We start from the raw sequence: 13,916 nt of genomic DNA, 5'->3' as shown, positions 1-13,916 counted from the left end.
TATATATATATATATATATATATATATATATATATGATTTAACAATATATTGAAGGACACTATAGTAGCATTAAATAAATCTCAAATGATCAGATTTCTTTCATTTATTAACAACAATTTCAGAACGCGATTAATCATTTGACAACTTATTTGAAAGAAAGTTGAAGATGTTGCCTTTTCTCTCTCAACTCTTTGAAGACATGGAGAGTGAGCTCTGCCTCCTAGTCATGTGCGTTGAGAGATGAGCGGAAGAAGAAATAGTTCCTATACACAACAATTTGCTAACATGATTCGTTGTTTTCTCTTCAAAGCTCTTGATACGCATTCATTTTCAAAGAAGAAGAAGAAGAAGAAGAAGAAGAAGAAGAAGAAGAAGAAGAAGAAGAAAGCACTAGTTAAAACACATTGTGTGAATATTGTTGATGTGAGGAGGATCTTCCTCGCGATAAACCGTCAGTATTACACTATCGATATTTCAAGATCTATCCGCCCATCCCTTGCGCGGGCGTCTCTTATTCATTCAAGCAACTCACTCACATATCACTCACGTTGAGTCCGTCAGCCGAACTGGGGATTTCTTCATGGAGTACACTTGCAAACTTTCAAGCTGCTTTTACGATGCGAAGGAGATGTGAACGAATTTGAACTTCGTAGAACAACGACTTAACGCGATTCTGTGCTATTTTATTATACATTTATGAAAATATTTCGGGAGATTTAATTATGTTTTTCCTATTTCGACATGACTAGATCATGGTCGCTGGAGATACACAAAGTCTTAAAGGAAGAAGGCTGCCTGTTATCTTGACAAAAGCATCACCTCAGAAACATGAGGTATTGTCTCCTGTGGAACTTCGCCAAAGTGATTCTGTTTTGGACATTAGCTGATGCTCAGGTAAGACTTTAGGTCTACATGACTTATGTTTGTTTCTTTTGTGGGGGCACTTGGGGTAGTCCAGGTTTACTTGGTAGCCTACCTTAGGCGTCTTTATGTTGCTTTTTATTAATGTATTTGAGTTTATGGTATAGGCTATGATAATGACAGAAATTTCCTTAAAGCAAATGATCTAAAAGAAGCTGCGTCTCGATTTGCCTGAAAATGAGCACCTGTGAATGTGAGATTTCGAACACAGCATTTCATACAAACACTTTATTTGTGCTGTGTGTGTGTGTGTGTGTGTTTAGCCAACTATATATATATATATATATATATATATAATTTTTTTGCATTAATTCTGTAATCCCATTCCCTAATATCAGCCTCTGAGACATGAAATACAACAGTGGAGGTTTGGATGAAAGCTTGGGGTGTTTCACAGCCCTTTTCCTCTCAACAGGGTTGCTACTGCATGCACTGTAAAATAAAAAATAATATATATATATATATATATATATATATATATATATATATATATATATATGTGTGTGTGTTTTTTTCTTAATTGGAATTAGTCAACAAGTCAAATTAGTTTATTCGTCATTTATTAAGTTATTTAACATGACTGAATCAACCATATTGGGTGGAAATAGACCTTTATTGTAACAATTGTTCATGTGAGTATGGAATACATTCAATATGCATTCATGTTTTTTTTTTATCATTCCATTATATGTTGTTGATGGATTGTCATTGGTGGTCATTGATCTACCTGTGCTGTAGGTGAAATGACGTAAAACTTGAGTGGCTTGTGCTTTCGTTCATGCATTAATAAACAGAATAGATTGTTTGCAGGAAACAGAAATCATCCATCAAAACAATACACAATAGCGTACAAACCTAGTTATGCATTGTGTTGCCACTTTCTTCACAACAGCAAAACATTATACTAATTTAAGGACTGTATAACCTCACAATTCTGTAATAAGCAGCACATCACAGTTAAACTGGAATGCTTTGTGAATTTTATTTTTCATGTGGGTCAGCTTGGTCATATTGCAGGTTTGAGTCGTGTGCTGTTAATTGTTACTTTCATATACCTAAAACTTATTCCCACTGCATTGTCAGCAAGTTTAACAAATCAGTAAATCAGTAAATCATGAATGCATGAGTAAATGTGCTTATCCTGTGAGAATCATCTAAAAATGTGCTAAAAGTGGCACATCTAAATTTGTTACATCTAATTCAGAGGTTCTGATCCTTTAGAAATGCCCCCACCCAATATAGGCTACAATATTTTGTGTATTTCTTCTGTAATTATGACAAATCTGCTTGTATTCAGACTTTTTTATTTACAGAAACCGGGGCTCTGGATCAATCTCAGAATGTTTGTCATGTATACATTCATACATTTTTCATAATGTTTTTGCTACGTTGGAATCTGTTAGGTATTTTGAAATGGACAAGCATATTTGTCCATCTGACTGGAACACTGTCGTCTCACAGTGTTGCCTCATGATGTGTGCTGCATTACTATTATTCACTTTTATACAGAACCACCAGAGAGTCCACTTTCAAACTTCATGAAGCTGGCATAAAATATACAATCTTAATCATACATCTATAATTCCCCACACATTGAGTCACATTGAGCCCAAATGATTAAAAGTCTCCCACTATAATTTTTATGCTAATTTGAGTCATAATATCAGTGCAGTATTTAAAGTAGCAGTAGATATGAAGGAAGTGGTGGACGAGATATTTTAGAAATTGCTTAGAAAATTTGAAGTAGTGTTATATTATGGTCATCTCCAGTGTTTACAAGTAAGTCAAGATACGTAATCTGCTTACTTCTTTTTTTTAAAATAAAGAGTAAAGTAATGCATTAAAGTAATGCATTACTTTTGAATTTACAACAAAAAAATTGTGATACTTTTTTCAAACAAGTTACTTTGTTTTCTCATTTATTGACTGACACCTCTCCTGTCCCCATGTTGAGAGAAATTGGGAGTAAGAGGCAAATGTGTTGTTCACTACATGATGATTATTTTAGTTCTAGACTAAATGTGAGCATGCATTTGCATGAATGCATATATGCAAGAATTTCCTAGTAATTGGAAGGATTTTATTCTTAATTTTTTCTTCATTCTTCATTCAGTCTATACAGAGAACTTCTTCAGAAACATTAAAGAGACTATGTGTAGGTTTTTAGGTATTTTATTATCTAAAACCAATATTTTTCTTCATAAATATGTCCTCAATGCTGTACAAATACCTCTGCCAATTATCTGACTTATCCTCGTAATTATTCAAACGAAGAATTTATTATCTTTATATACATGTGATGGGTAGGTCCACGGAGGCTTTCATGTCGTTCCGCCATCTTGAAAAACGTCTACGGTTACGTATGTAACCCTCGTTCCCTGAGTAGGGAACGGAGACGTTACGTCGGATGACGACGAATGGGGTTTCGCTTAGAAAGCCTATCAACTTCGAGTATTACAAAACGAGCCAATGGCAAAGAAATGCCATGGGTCTGCGGAATTTGCATGGCGTAACTCCGCCCCACCTCGTGGGTATAAAAGGAGGAAGCCGGCAGCAAGCAGATATGTTTCTTCGCTGAGGAGCCAAGACTGAGCTCAGGCGATCCCCGCGGTACAGCGGAAAGTGGCAGGCAGACGTAACGTCTCCGTTCCCTACTCAGGGAACGAGGGTTACATACGTAACCGTAGACGTTCCCTTTCGTTGTCACTCCGAGTTACGTCGGATGACGACGAATGGGGTTACCAGTCTAATCACGCCACCTTCTCAGCTGTCTTCCAGTGCCCTGCGTAAATCGAGATCCCTGTCAGCCTGGACAAAGGACTCCATATAACACAGGAATACCAAGGTACACTGGGAAGCATATCCCAAGCTAGGGGAAGTATGCAATTAATGCCAGCCCGGAGGGGGGGGACTTAGAGAATACACATATGACCCGAAGGAAGCATATGGGAAACACTGGGGTGTCCAGCCGCAGGTGGAATATTTCAACCCCAGGGGTGGCAAGGTGGCTTGCCAAGGGAAAGACACACGCTCAGAGAGGCTTACAGTGGAAATACACATGTGGGGGTCGCTCAGAGGAGGGACCATGCACACGGGAGGCACCTAGCCGACGCACAGGCAATAGACACTGGCGCCGACGTCAGGAGTGCTGGAGGAGCTCAGGGCTTTCGGAGAAGCTCACCTGAGAAAAATATCGCACGTATCCAGTCCGTGGAGTGGAATGGCGAGCAAGCGAAGACACCTGAGCGGGTCCGGTACTAGCTGGTTGAAGCGAGTACACGAGAGGACACAGGCTCCACTCGGAGATTATAGAATCTGGCGAATGTGTTAGGTGTCGCCCAGCCTGCAGCTCTGCAGATGTCTGTTAGCGAGGCGCCATGCGCTAGAGCCCAAGAGGACGCCACACTCCGGGTGGAGTGGGCAGTCACACCAAGGGGGCACGGTCGACCTTGCTGCTGGTAAGCCAAGGCAATGGTGTCCACTATCCAGTGAGACAACCTTTGCTTGGAGAGAGCCTTTCCCTTCAGCTTCCCACCATAACAGACAAAGAGCTGGTCTGAGGTCCTGAAACACTGCGTTCTGTCTACATAGGCGCGGAGAGCGCGTACTGGACAGAGCAGTGCCAAGGCTGGGTCTGCCTCCTCCGAGGGCAGCGCTTGCAGGTTCACCACCTGGTCCCGGAAGGGAGTGGTAGGAACCTTGGGCACATATCCAGGCCGGGGTCTCAGGATCACGTGAGAGTAAGCCGGCCCAAATTCCAGGCACGCTTCGTCAACGGAGAATGCGTGCAGGTCCCCAACCCTCTTGATGGAGGCCAGTGCAACCAGAAGCGCTGTCTTCATCGACAGGAACTTAAGCTCAACTGATTGCAGGGGCTCAAAGGGAGCACTCTTCAGGGCAGTTAGAACCACTGAGAGGTCCCAAGAGGGAACGAGAGGAGGACGAGGAGGATTTAGTCTCCTCGCTCCTCTCAGGAACCTGATGATCAGGTCGTGCTTCCCTACCGACTTACCTTCGATGAGGTCATGATGTGCGGCAATGGCGGCAACATAGACCTTCAGGGTGGAGGGAGACAGCCTTCGCTCCAGCCCCTGTTGAAGGAAGGAAAGCAAAACACTGATCGAGCATCTCCGGGGGTCTTCTCGGTGAGAAGAGCACCAGTTGACGAAGAGGTTCCACTTCAACGCATAGACGTGTCTCGTGGACGACGCTCTAGCGGAAGTGATGGTAGCCACCACCGCTGGTGGTAGGGTACTCAAACCTGCCTCGTCCCATCCAGGAGCCACACGTGGAGGTTCCAAAGATCGGGACGAGGGTGCCATAGGGTGCCCCGTCCCTGAGAAAGAAGGTTCTTCCTCAGAGGGATCGGCCAGGGAGGTGCTGTCGCGAGGAGTACTAGTTCGGGGAACCAGGTCCGGTTGGGCCAGTAAGGGGCAACCAGAATGACCTGCTCCTCGTCCTCCCTGACCTTGCGCAAAGTGTGCGCAAGAAGGCTCACTGGGGGAAACGCATACTTGCGGCCCTGCGGCCAGCTGTGCGCCAGAGCATCCGTGCCGAGCGTGCCCTCGGTCAGGGAATAGAACTGGGCGCAGTGGGTCGAGTCGTGAGAGGCAAACAGATCTATCTGCGCGTCCCCGAACTGGTCCCAAATCAGCTGAACCGACTGGGGATGGAGTCGCCATTCTCCAGGGAGGGGCTGAAGCCGTGAGAGCTCGTCGGCTGCACAGTTCAGCGCTCCGGGAATGAAGATGGCTCGAAGCGACCTCAGATGCTTCTGACTCCAAGGAGGAGGTGGCGAGCGAGTTGTGACATACGGCGGGAACGTAGACCACCTTGATGGTTGATGTACGCTACAGTGGCGGTATTGTCTGAGCGGACTAGTACGTGTTGACCCCTGAGCAACGCCCGGAAGCGGTGCAGGGCAAGGCGTACTGCCAACAACTCGAGGCAATTGACATGCCACAGCCGCTGGGGTCCTGTCCAGGAGCCCGCAGCAGCATGTCCATTGCACATGGCGCCCCAGCCCGTGGTGGAGGCATCTGTTGAGACAACAACATGCCGGGAAGCTCGAGCCAGGGGGACACCGGCCCTGAGAAAATCGAGGTTCGACCACGGGGTGAAGAACTGACGGCAGGTCGGAGTAACTGGTACTCGGAACGTGCCGTGTTGCCATGCCCACCTCGGGACTCGGTCGCGAAGCCAAAGCTGAAGCGGTCTCATATGAAGCAATCCGAGCGGCGTGACCGCGGCTGCAGATGCCATATGCCCCAGGAGCCTCTGAAAAAGTTTCAGTGGAACCGCACTCTTGCCCTCGAATTGTCTTAGGCAAGTCAGCAGTGACTGCGCGCGCTCGCTCGTAAGCTGCGCGGACATGGCGACCGAGTCGATGTCCATACCGAGAAAAGAGATCCTCTGCACGGGGCAAAGTTTGCTCTTCTCCCAGTTGACCCGAAGGCCCAGACGGGCTAGGTGCCGGAGCACTAGGTCCCTGTGTTCGCAAACCTGATCTCGAGAGTGAGCTAGGATCAGCCAGTCGTCGATATAACTCAGGATGCGAACCCCTTGCTCTCGAAGGGGAACAAGGGCCGCCTCGACGACCTTCGTGAAGATGCGAGGAGACAGGGCTAGCCCGAAAGGGAGAACCGCGTACTGGTATGCCTGCCCCTCGAAAGCAAACCGGAGGAACGGTCTGTGTCGAGGAAGAATGGAGACATGAAAGTAGGCGTCCTTCAGGTCGATCGCTGCAAACCAATCCTGGGGCCGTATGCATTCGAAAACGCGTTTGGCGGTGAGCATCTTGAACGGCATCCGATGAAGGGAGCGGTTCAGCACGCGCAGGTCCAGGATTGGCCGTAACCCACCGGTTTTCTTGGGGACAATGAAGTAGGGGCTGTAGAAGCCGGACCTCATCTCGGCTGGAGGGACAGTCTCGATTGCACCCTTCGCCAGCAGGGTGGCAATCTCTGCTCTCATGATAGGGGCATTGCCACCGACCAAAGTGGAGCGGACTCCCCTGAAGCGGGGAGGAGACCGTGCGAACTGAATCGCATAGCCGAGCCTGACGGTACGCGCGATCCAGTGGGACAGACGGGGAAGCTCTAGCCAGGCTCCCAGGAACTGAACCAACGGGATCATGCGGGCCACAGGCGTCCCCCCGGAGGGGCAGCGAGGCGGAGTAACTGGCCCAGATGTGGACGGCATAGCGGCCCGGAGAGGGGGCACAGTTAGCAACCGCACCCTGGCAGAGGGGGCCAGGGGAGGACCAGGCTGGTCGTCCCGCGGGGGCCTGCTCTGCCAGGGGTCTGGCGACAGAGGGGGACAGGGGCGAAGCGGTCCGTGGACGGCACGCCGTGTCAACCGCCTCTGGGACAGAGGGGGGCGAGGAGAGCACGGCTTGTGGGCGGCGCTCTGTGTCGCCCGAGAACTCTGTGAGCTCAGGGAAGAGGGGATTGTTTCTGTCTTTAACCACATTAGGGTGCTGCCCACCCGTGGGTGAGCAGCGGGGAGTGGAGACAAAAGATTCTCCCCCGGCCCTCCACCGGGGGAAGGAGTGGTCCTGCTACCACCTCCTGAGAAACAATCATCATCCCTGAGCAGCCCGTCTCAGGAGCGCCGCTTGGCCCGGCGTTTAGCGGGGGGCGGGGCAGGAGAGGGCTGTGGCGCCTTCTTACGGCTTCCTCCGCGACCGGCCCTGGGTGGAGGCTGCTGCGTGGTCCGGGCGGGAGGGGCGGGAGCCGCAGGAGGGCGCCCTCGGCGGGAAACAGGTCGAGGCGTCTGCCCGGCCGGCAAGGTGGAGGCAGCAGCGGGCCGGCGGGGCAGAATGTGTTTGATGGCCTCGGTCTGTTTCTGGGCAGTTGAAAACTGTTGGGCAAAGTCTTCAACTGCACCGCCGAAGAGGCCGGCCTGGGACAAGGGGGCGTTAAGCAGACGGGTCCGCTCAGCGTCCCGCATGTCAGCCAGGTTCAGCCACAGATGTCGCTCCTGGACCACAGCTGTGGACATCACCAAACCCAGGGAGCGCGCGGTAACCTTCGTCGCCCGGAGAGCAAGGTCGGTCGCGGCGCGCAGCTCATCAAAGAGCCCTGGGTTTGTCCTACCCTCGTGCATGTCTCTGAGCATCTGGGCCTGGTAGACCTGCAGAGTGGCCATAGCATGCAGTGAAGCAGCCGCCTGTCCCGCCGCTCTGTAAGACTTCGCCACCAGGGTCGACGAAAATCTACAGGCTTTGGATGGGTGCTTAGGCTCGCCCCGAGAAGAAGCACTCTGAGGACATAGTTGCATGGCAACAGAGCGTTCAACCGGGGGAAGCCCAGTGTACCCACGGGCAGCTGCCTCATCGAGGGGAGGAAAGGCGGATGAGACCAGCGAGCGGTCCCGAGAAGACAGGGGGGTCTTCCAGGACTTCGAGATCTCATCATGCACATCCGGGAAGAAAGGTATTGGGGTTTGCCGAGGACGAGGGTCGGCGGCCTTACCCAAAAACCAATCGTCCAGCCGCGAGCGCTCAGGACAGGGTGGAGGCCTCCACTCAAGTCCGATGCTCGCGGCTGCCCGGGAAAGCATGGCCGTCATCTCCGGATCAGACTCGAGCACAGCCGTATGCACACCGGAAGGTGGCAGCTGTGACGAGCCCTCACTTCCAGAAGAGTCAAACCCGCCTAGTGATGCTGCAACAGACATGGCATCTTCCTCTGTAGCTTCAACTGAAGCCCGCGGGCCACCAGAAGGTAGACCCGCGGGAATCAGCAGTTCACTAGCGGGCACCGTCATTGAAGAGGGGGGCTGGGGTCGCGGACACATAGTCGGCGCCTTGTTCCAGACCGTAACCCTCAGATCACCCTGGCCACCAGCCGCAGGACGGGGGGTGGATGAGGGGACTCTCACTCTTGCGAGTTCACGGAGTCTCGACCGTAATGACGCGATGGTCATGTTCCCACAGAGAGAACATGAGTCATCCACGAGCGCTGCTCTAGCATGATCAATGCCCAAACATACTATGCAACGCTCGTGCCCATCAGAGTCCGATACCAATCTGCCGCAACCAGAAGTACACGGGCGAGACATCTTTAAAAAGACGTGCCACGTGTAAGCTCTTTTAGTGAGAGAAAACTCAAGTGTTGAAGCACCCGGGGAGAAACGCACCGACTGGCAGACCACTGCAACAGATCAGCAGGAAGCACGCTCTCGCCGTAGATCGCCGTCACACCAACACTCGAGGTACTCGTTTGTAAAGCTGACAATTCAGAGATGGCTTGTGGAGAGAAGAATACACTTGGCTCCGAAGCGAAAACATATCTGCTTGCTGCCGGCTTCCTCCTTTTATACCCACGAGGTGGGGCGGAGTTACGCCATGCAAATTCCGCAGACCCATGGCATTTCTTTGCCATTGGCTCGTTTTGTAATACTCGAAGTTGATAGGCTTTCTAAGCGAAACCCCATTCGTCGTCATCCGACGTAACTCGGAGTGACAACGAAAGGGAACTATTATAGCAGAGAGGGTCAAAAAGTACTAGGCAGACGCGTTTCCACAACGCGTTTTCGGTCAGAGCCAGCGTCACGTGACTGAAAGCAGCAGAAACGGAGGAGCGAGCAGTGAGAGGCGCTTGTCACTGCCCCGGCAAGTTTAAAAGGCTGCATTGCACTGTTATTATTCATACTGTAACATTCGTTTGTTCGTTGTGTCAAGTTGCAGTTTGTTTGAAATAACAAACCTGTTCAACCGAAGGTAAACTCGACGAAGTGCTATTAGAAGACATCCTGTCATAGCTTTTTGGTACACAACAGCTACCGTAGATGCAACACGGGTTTGAAAAAACGAGGCGCTGGAGAGCACAATTCGTTTGAATGCAAAATACAATTTCACCGCTAGATGGGAGAAATTCCTACACAATGTCCCTTTAAATGTGTAGGTCTCTAATCAGTCATTAATTCAGAAGATTCATGCTCTCGCAATTAAACCAAGTACAAAGGAAAGAGAAAATGAAGTCATTTTGGGATTGGGAATTTGAATGATTAACAAATTTGTGAACCAGCTTTACCCAATAATGTCACAAATGTCAGAGCTTGGTTTTCAGCAGTAAACTGCATTTTTAAGAATGTTTAAAACAGCCAAAAATATCAAATATCCCCCCCCCCCCCCCCCCCAAATATACTGTAACTGGATTGTGAATTTACACGTTACCTAAGGATTTATGACATTACAATCCAAGTGAACAGGCTGCACTTCCTCACAGCTTTTGACATCCACCTCAACTAAGGTCAATTCCAAATGTATTTATTGCAAATAATTATAAGGTAAGACATTAAAAAAAATGTATTTTCAATCAGCCCCCAACTCCCCGTTATTTTTCATAATAAATTACATGCTGCATTTTAATATCCTCCTGAACAAAGCCCAATTTACAGTGCTCAAAACTGTACATATATCTGTAGTTTGCAGGACTGAGAAAATGTCTTTAATTGATGCAGAATATCTGGCAGAAATGACAGATCCAATTCCCTTCTGATACACTTTTACACTAATTGAAAACCTTTCTTTACAGAGAGTGAATCTTTTAATTTCTTTCCTCTCCTCAGGGTATTTAGAAGTTCAACTCTTCACACTCCCTCGCAGACTCAATAAGAAACCAGAAATGAGACAGAGAGAGAATGTCACCACTAACCCTTTGATAATCACACCAACACACTCACAGTTTTACATAATGCACCATTCTTTTGAAAAATAAAGGGAATTGAAACTTTATTAAACTTAAAATTATGCCATCATTTACTCTCTTGTTGTTCCAAACCTTATGACTTTTTTTCCCACCATGGAACATAAGGAAGATTTTTTTTTTTTTAAGGAAGAGTCAGAGCTTTTCTTTTCCATACTAAAAGTGTAGTAAAAGTGAAAGGTAATGACAAAAATTTATAATATAACTCTTTAATAGTAACTTTGAGAGAGGAACAGCGAATCAATACATTTTGCATCATTGATCCCAAATACGTCTTGATGGGCCAAGCTTGAAATACACTTTGGTAACACTCTATTTTACCGTGTCCTTGTTACATATGTTACATGTTACTTACCATAGTAATAACAGTGAAGTATGGATAATTATATGCAACTAATCCTCAACTAAACCAAAATCCTACCCTAAGCCTATAGTAAGGACATATTGTTAATTAGATTACTCAGTACATAGATATATAATTACACTGTAACAATGACACCTTAAAATAACGAGTAACCCTTATTAAATGAAAGTTAGTTGACTTGTAGTTCAAAGTTTAAAATGTCTAAAGTGGACCAACTAAATAAAGTGTTACAGAAAATACAAATGACATTTGTAAATGACATCCTAACACAAAACATCTGATGGCTTCAGAAGATTTAGTACATAATGGATAAACAAAAATGAGCCCTTTTTTGGACAGGCTGGTGAAGATGGTGAGATTACAGCTGAAGAACAGGTACAGATGTTACTGGATGCAAAGCTGCAGTGCCTACTGAAGGTCTCCACAGACGACCCAGCAGGTAGGCACCGTTTCCACTGTACGTTTTTTTTTTAACCAAGTTTTAAATTTAAGCCGGCATGTAACGGCATAAGTTGCGATAGTCTCCCCCCTATTGTGACGTAGGTACTGTACAGTATATCTGAGTGAAACTTTTTTTCCCTATTGTGACGGGTATCTGAGTGAATTTGTTTTCCCTATGGTGAGTGAAACGGCTCCTCATACAAGAAAAAATATAGGGCGGGACTTGATTTTGTTCATTGGGAATTGATAGGATGGTTGTGGTTTGCTATTGCTGTGATCTAATGTGAGTGACAGGTTACCCTACCCAACCTCCAGTAAACACGTCATCAGAGAAGAGATGTGGTTGGAAATCATTTTGACTAAAGATTACGTGGGGACTAGACTGGGTAAACCCAGCCCGATCTGCCAGCGATTTGATTTCGCCCTGCAGCTCAGGCTGGAAACCTGTAACTTTTTCTATCCTGCTTCCGTTACAAATCTGCGGGGACCAATCACAAACTGGCTTCTCCACCTGGCGCGCTATTGGCGGGTTTAACACAACGTCGATAGAGAAGCGACTGTCAATCCAAATCCTTTTAACCTCTCGACGATGCTCAATGGCTTCTTTAGTTTAGCAAACAAATCGCTCGAGTGGGTGTGTAAAAACCACTCACTTTCATGTTTTTTTTGCACAACCTGCAACAATCGCTAGATGCCGTTGCTGCTTCTGCAAACCGCTGATCAATGCTACAAATCAACACGTTTGTTGACACGTTTCCTGTCTGGAGTTTTCACATCGCTCTGCAAATGAAAAGTACGTTGGTCTGATTGGTTGAAGGACTATCCAATTGAGTACAGAGTAATTTGAACTATGCCGTTGTTTACGCCTCTTGTGTAGTAGAAGATACAGAGCAGACTCCCCTGACTAATGTTCAATCTTAAAAGATTGAGCTTGTTCTGGTGATAGCCAGACTACGTGGGAACATGAAACAAAATAATGACGTGCACTGATAAATAGTTTACTGCAATATTCCATTAAAAAACAAGTATTGTCAATTTTGGTGCTAGGGTGAATTTAAGTGGCCTTTTCAGTTCTCCACATCAATGTTGTTGTGCACACCATAATTTCACCTAGAAATAGTAACAAATTCAACAAAAGTATGACCATCATCACCTCTGCCAAAACATGTTTTATATAAAACTTGAGTCAGCTCACTCACTTAAATGAAGCATCCTGAGGTAAATGAAATAAACTGAATCAGACAGCTAATTAGACTCCTTCAAGACCGATGTTAGGCGAAACTCACTGCACAGTTTGCTGTTTCATTTGGCTTCATTATAAACACAGGTGATAAGGCAGAACATGTGAAGAGGAAAAACAAGCTCTGTTGGAGATGACTCATTGCAAAATAGTAGTGTAGTGACCTGGCAACTCATTAATATAACTTGGCTTAGTCCCATTTCCCTTTCATGTTAACGTCATGGGTTATAGTGTTTAGCGTAATTCGGGGAGAAAAAAGCAATTATGTTATGTAGAAAGAAATGGTGTGCAAAGGATGTGGGTGCAGGATATTTAGTTTTCAACTGGCACGTGAAAAGTTGATTACAGCCAATTTTCAGTAGGAGAAGTGTTTAGCATAATTGCGATTTTATATTGTTCTTTTGGTTCCTGAACTTACTTTTGCCAACAAAAGTCAACATAAAATCAAATTGACCTTATATACTTAATACAGTCTGGTACTATTCATTGGTTTACATTTTTCTAAAGAGAGGGACAAATTAAAATGTATCTTTTAATTTATGCCATCTGGAGTGGAAGTACATTATTTTAAATATGTTAAACATTAAACTAGGAATTCTGTCTCTTTTTTTTTGGCATGAATGAAGACCTTTGTAGTTAATAATAACGTTTTAACATGCTCCTCATCCTTCCAAGTCTCAAATATGCTGTCATCTCTTTCATTAAATTATATAAGCTTAATGTATGGTCAAATTTACTGTTGTTTTCTTAGGGTAAATATTTTTTTGCGTCATTTCAATAGGAATCCATGCGATCATTAATTTCGGATGAGGGCGAAAGATTTCCCCAAGCATATTTCGGAACGCTGGCCATGTGAATTCAGTACACTGACCAAGAGAAAGCTGCTTGGTTTGAAAGTGACTTTTGTGTGAGCTGTGCTTTATACATTGCTACACTATTGACAATAAGCATGTTTTGCTAATTAAATTTGGCTAATGTGATCACAGCTTTATACTGTAACAACAGCAAAAAAACAAAAAAACTAAATAAATAAATACTCAAGTTTGAAAATACCCGAGAAATTAAGTCCAGTCCTACATCGTTTCCTGTTTCACTTGGAAATGTCACATTAAAGTAAAATGGATAGTAAATTAGTATTTCATGTTGACTTAGCATTAGAATAGCACAAGACTTGAAAGCACTTCATGGTCTAATGTTTTCAAACTTAAAGCTTCATTGCTTCTGTGGTCTGACGTT

The 13,916-nt window shown here is 46.0% G+C and overlaps 1 protein-coding gene and 1 long non-coding RNA gene across 2 annotated transcripts in view; one reads left to right on the top strand and one right to left on the bottom strand.

Moving 5' to 3' along the window:
- Positions 1 to 668: 668 nt before the first annotated feature.
- The window catches only part of pth2ra (parathyroid hormone 2 receptor a), a 71,169-nt gene continuing 57,921 nt past the window's right edge, over positions 669 to 13,916 (top strand). The window contains exons 1-2 of the mRNA XM_077215177.1: positions 669 to 895; positions 11,339 to 11,438. Of these exons, the coding sequence (XP_077071292.1) occupies positions 830 to 895; positions 11,339 to 11,438 (166 nt within the window). The 5' untranslated portion in view covers positions 669 to 829. The remainder of the gene's footprint in view (positions 896 to 11,338; positions 11,439 to 13,916) is intronic.
- Positions 9,804 to 13,916, bottom strand: part of LOC143723180 (uncharacterized) — a 292,525-nt gene continuing 288,412 nt past the window's right edge. The window contains exon 3 of the long non-coding RNA XR_013197063.1: positions 9,804 to 9,817. This is a non-coding gene — a long non-coding RNA (uncharacterized LOC143723180). The remainder of the gene's footprint in view (positions 9,818 to 13,916) is intronic.

Source organism: Siphateles boraxobius, unplaced genomic scaffold (assembly GCF_051911475.1).
Source record: "Siphateles boraxobius isolate OS27281-9 unplaced genomic scaffold, OSU_SipBor_1 7, whole genome shotgun sequence".
In the NCBI taxonomy this organism is placed as follows: Eukaryota; Metazoa; Chordata; class Actinopteri; order Cypriniformes; family Leuciscidae; genus Siphateles; species Siphateles boraxobius.
This window is presented reverse-complemented; position numbering and strand designations above follow the sequence as displayed.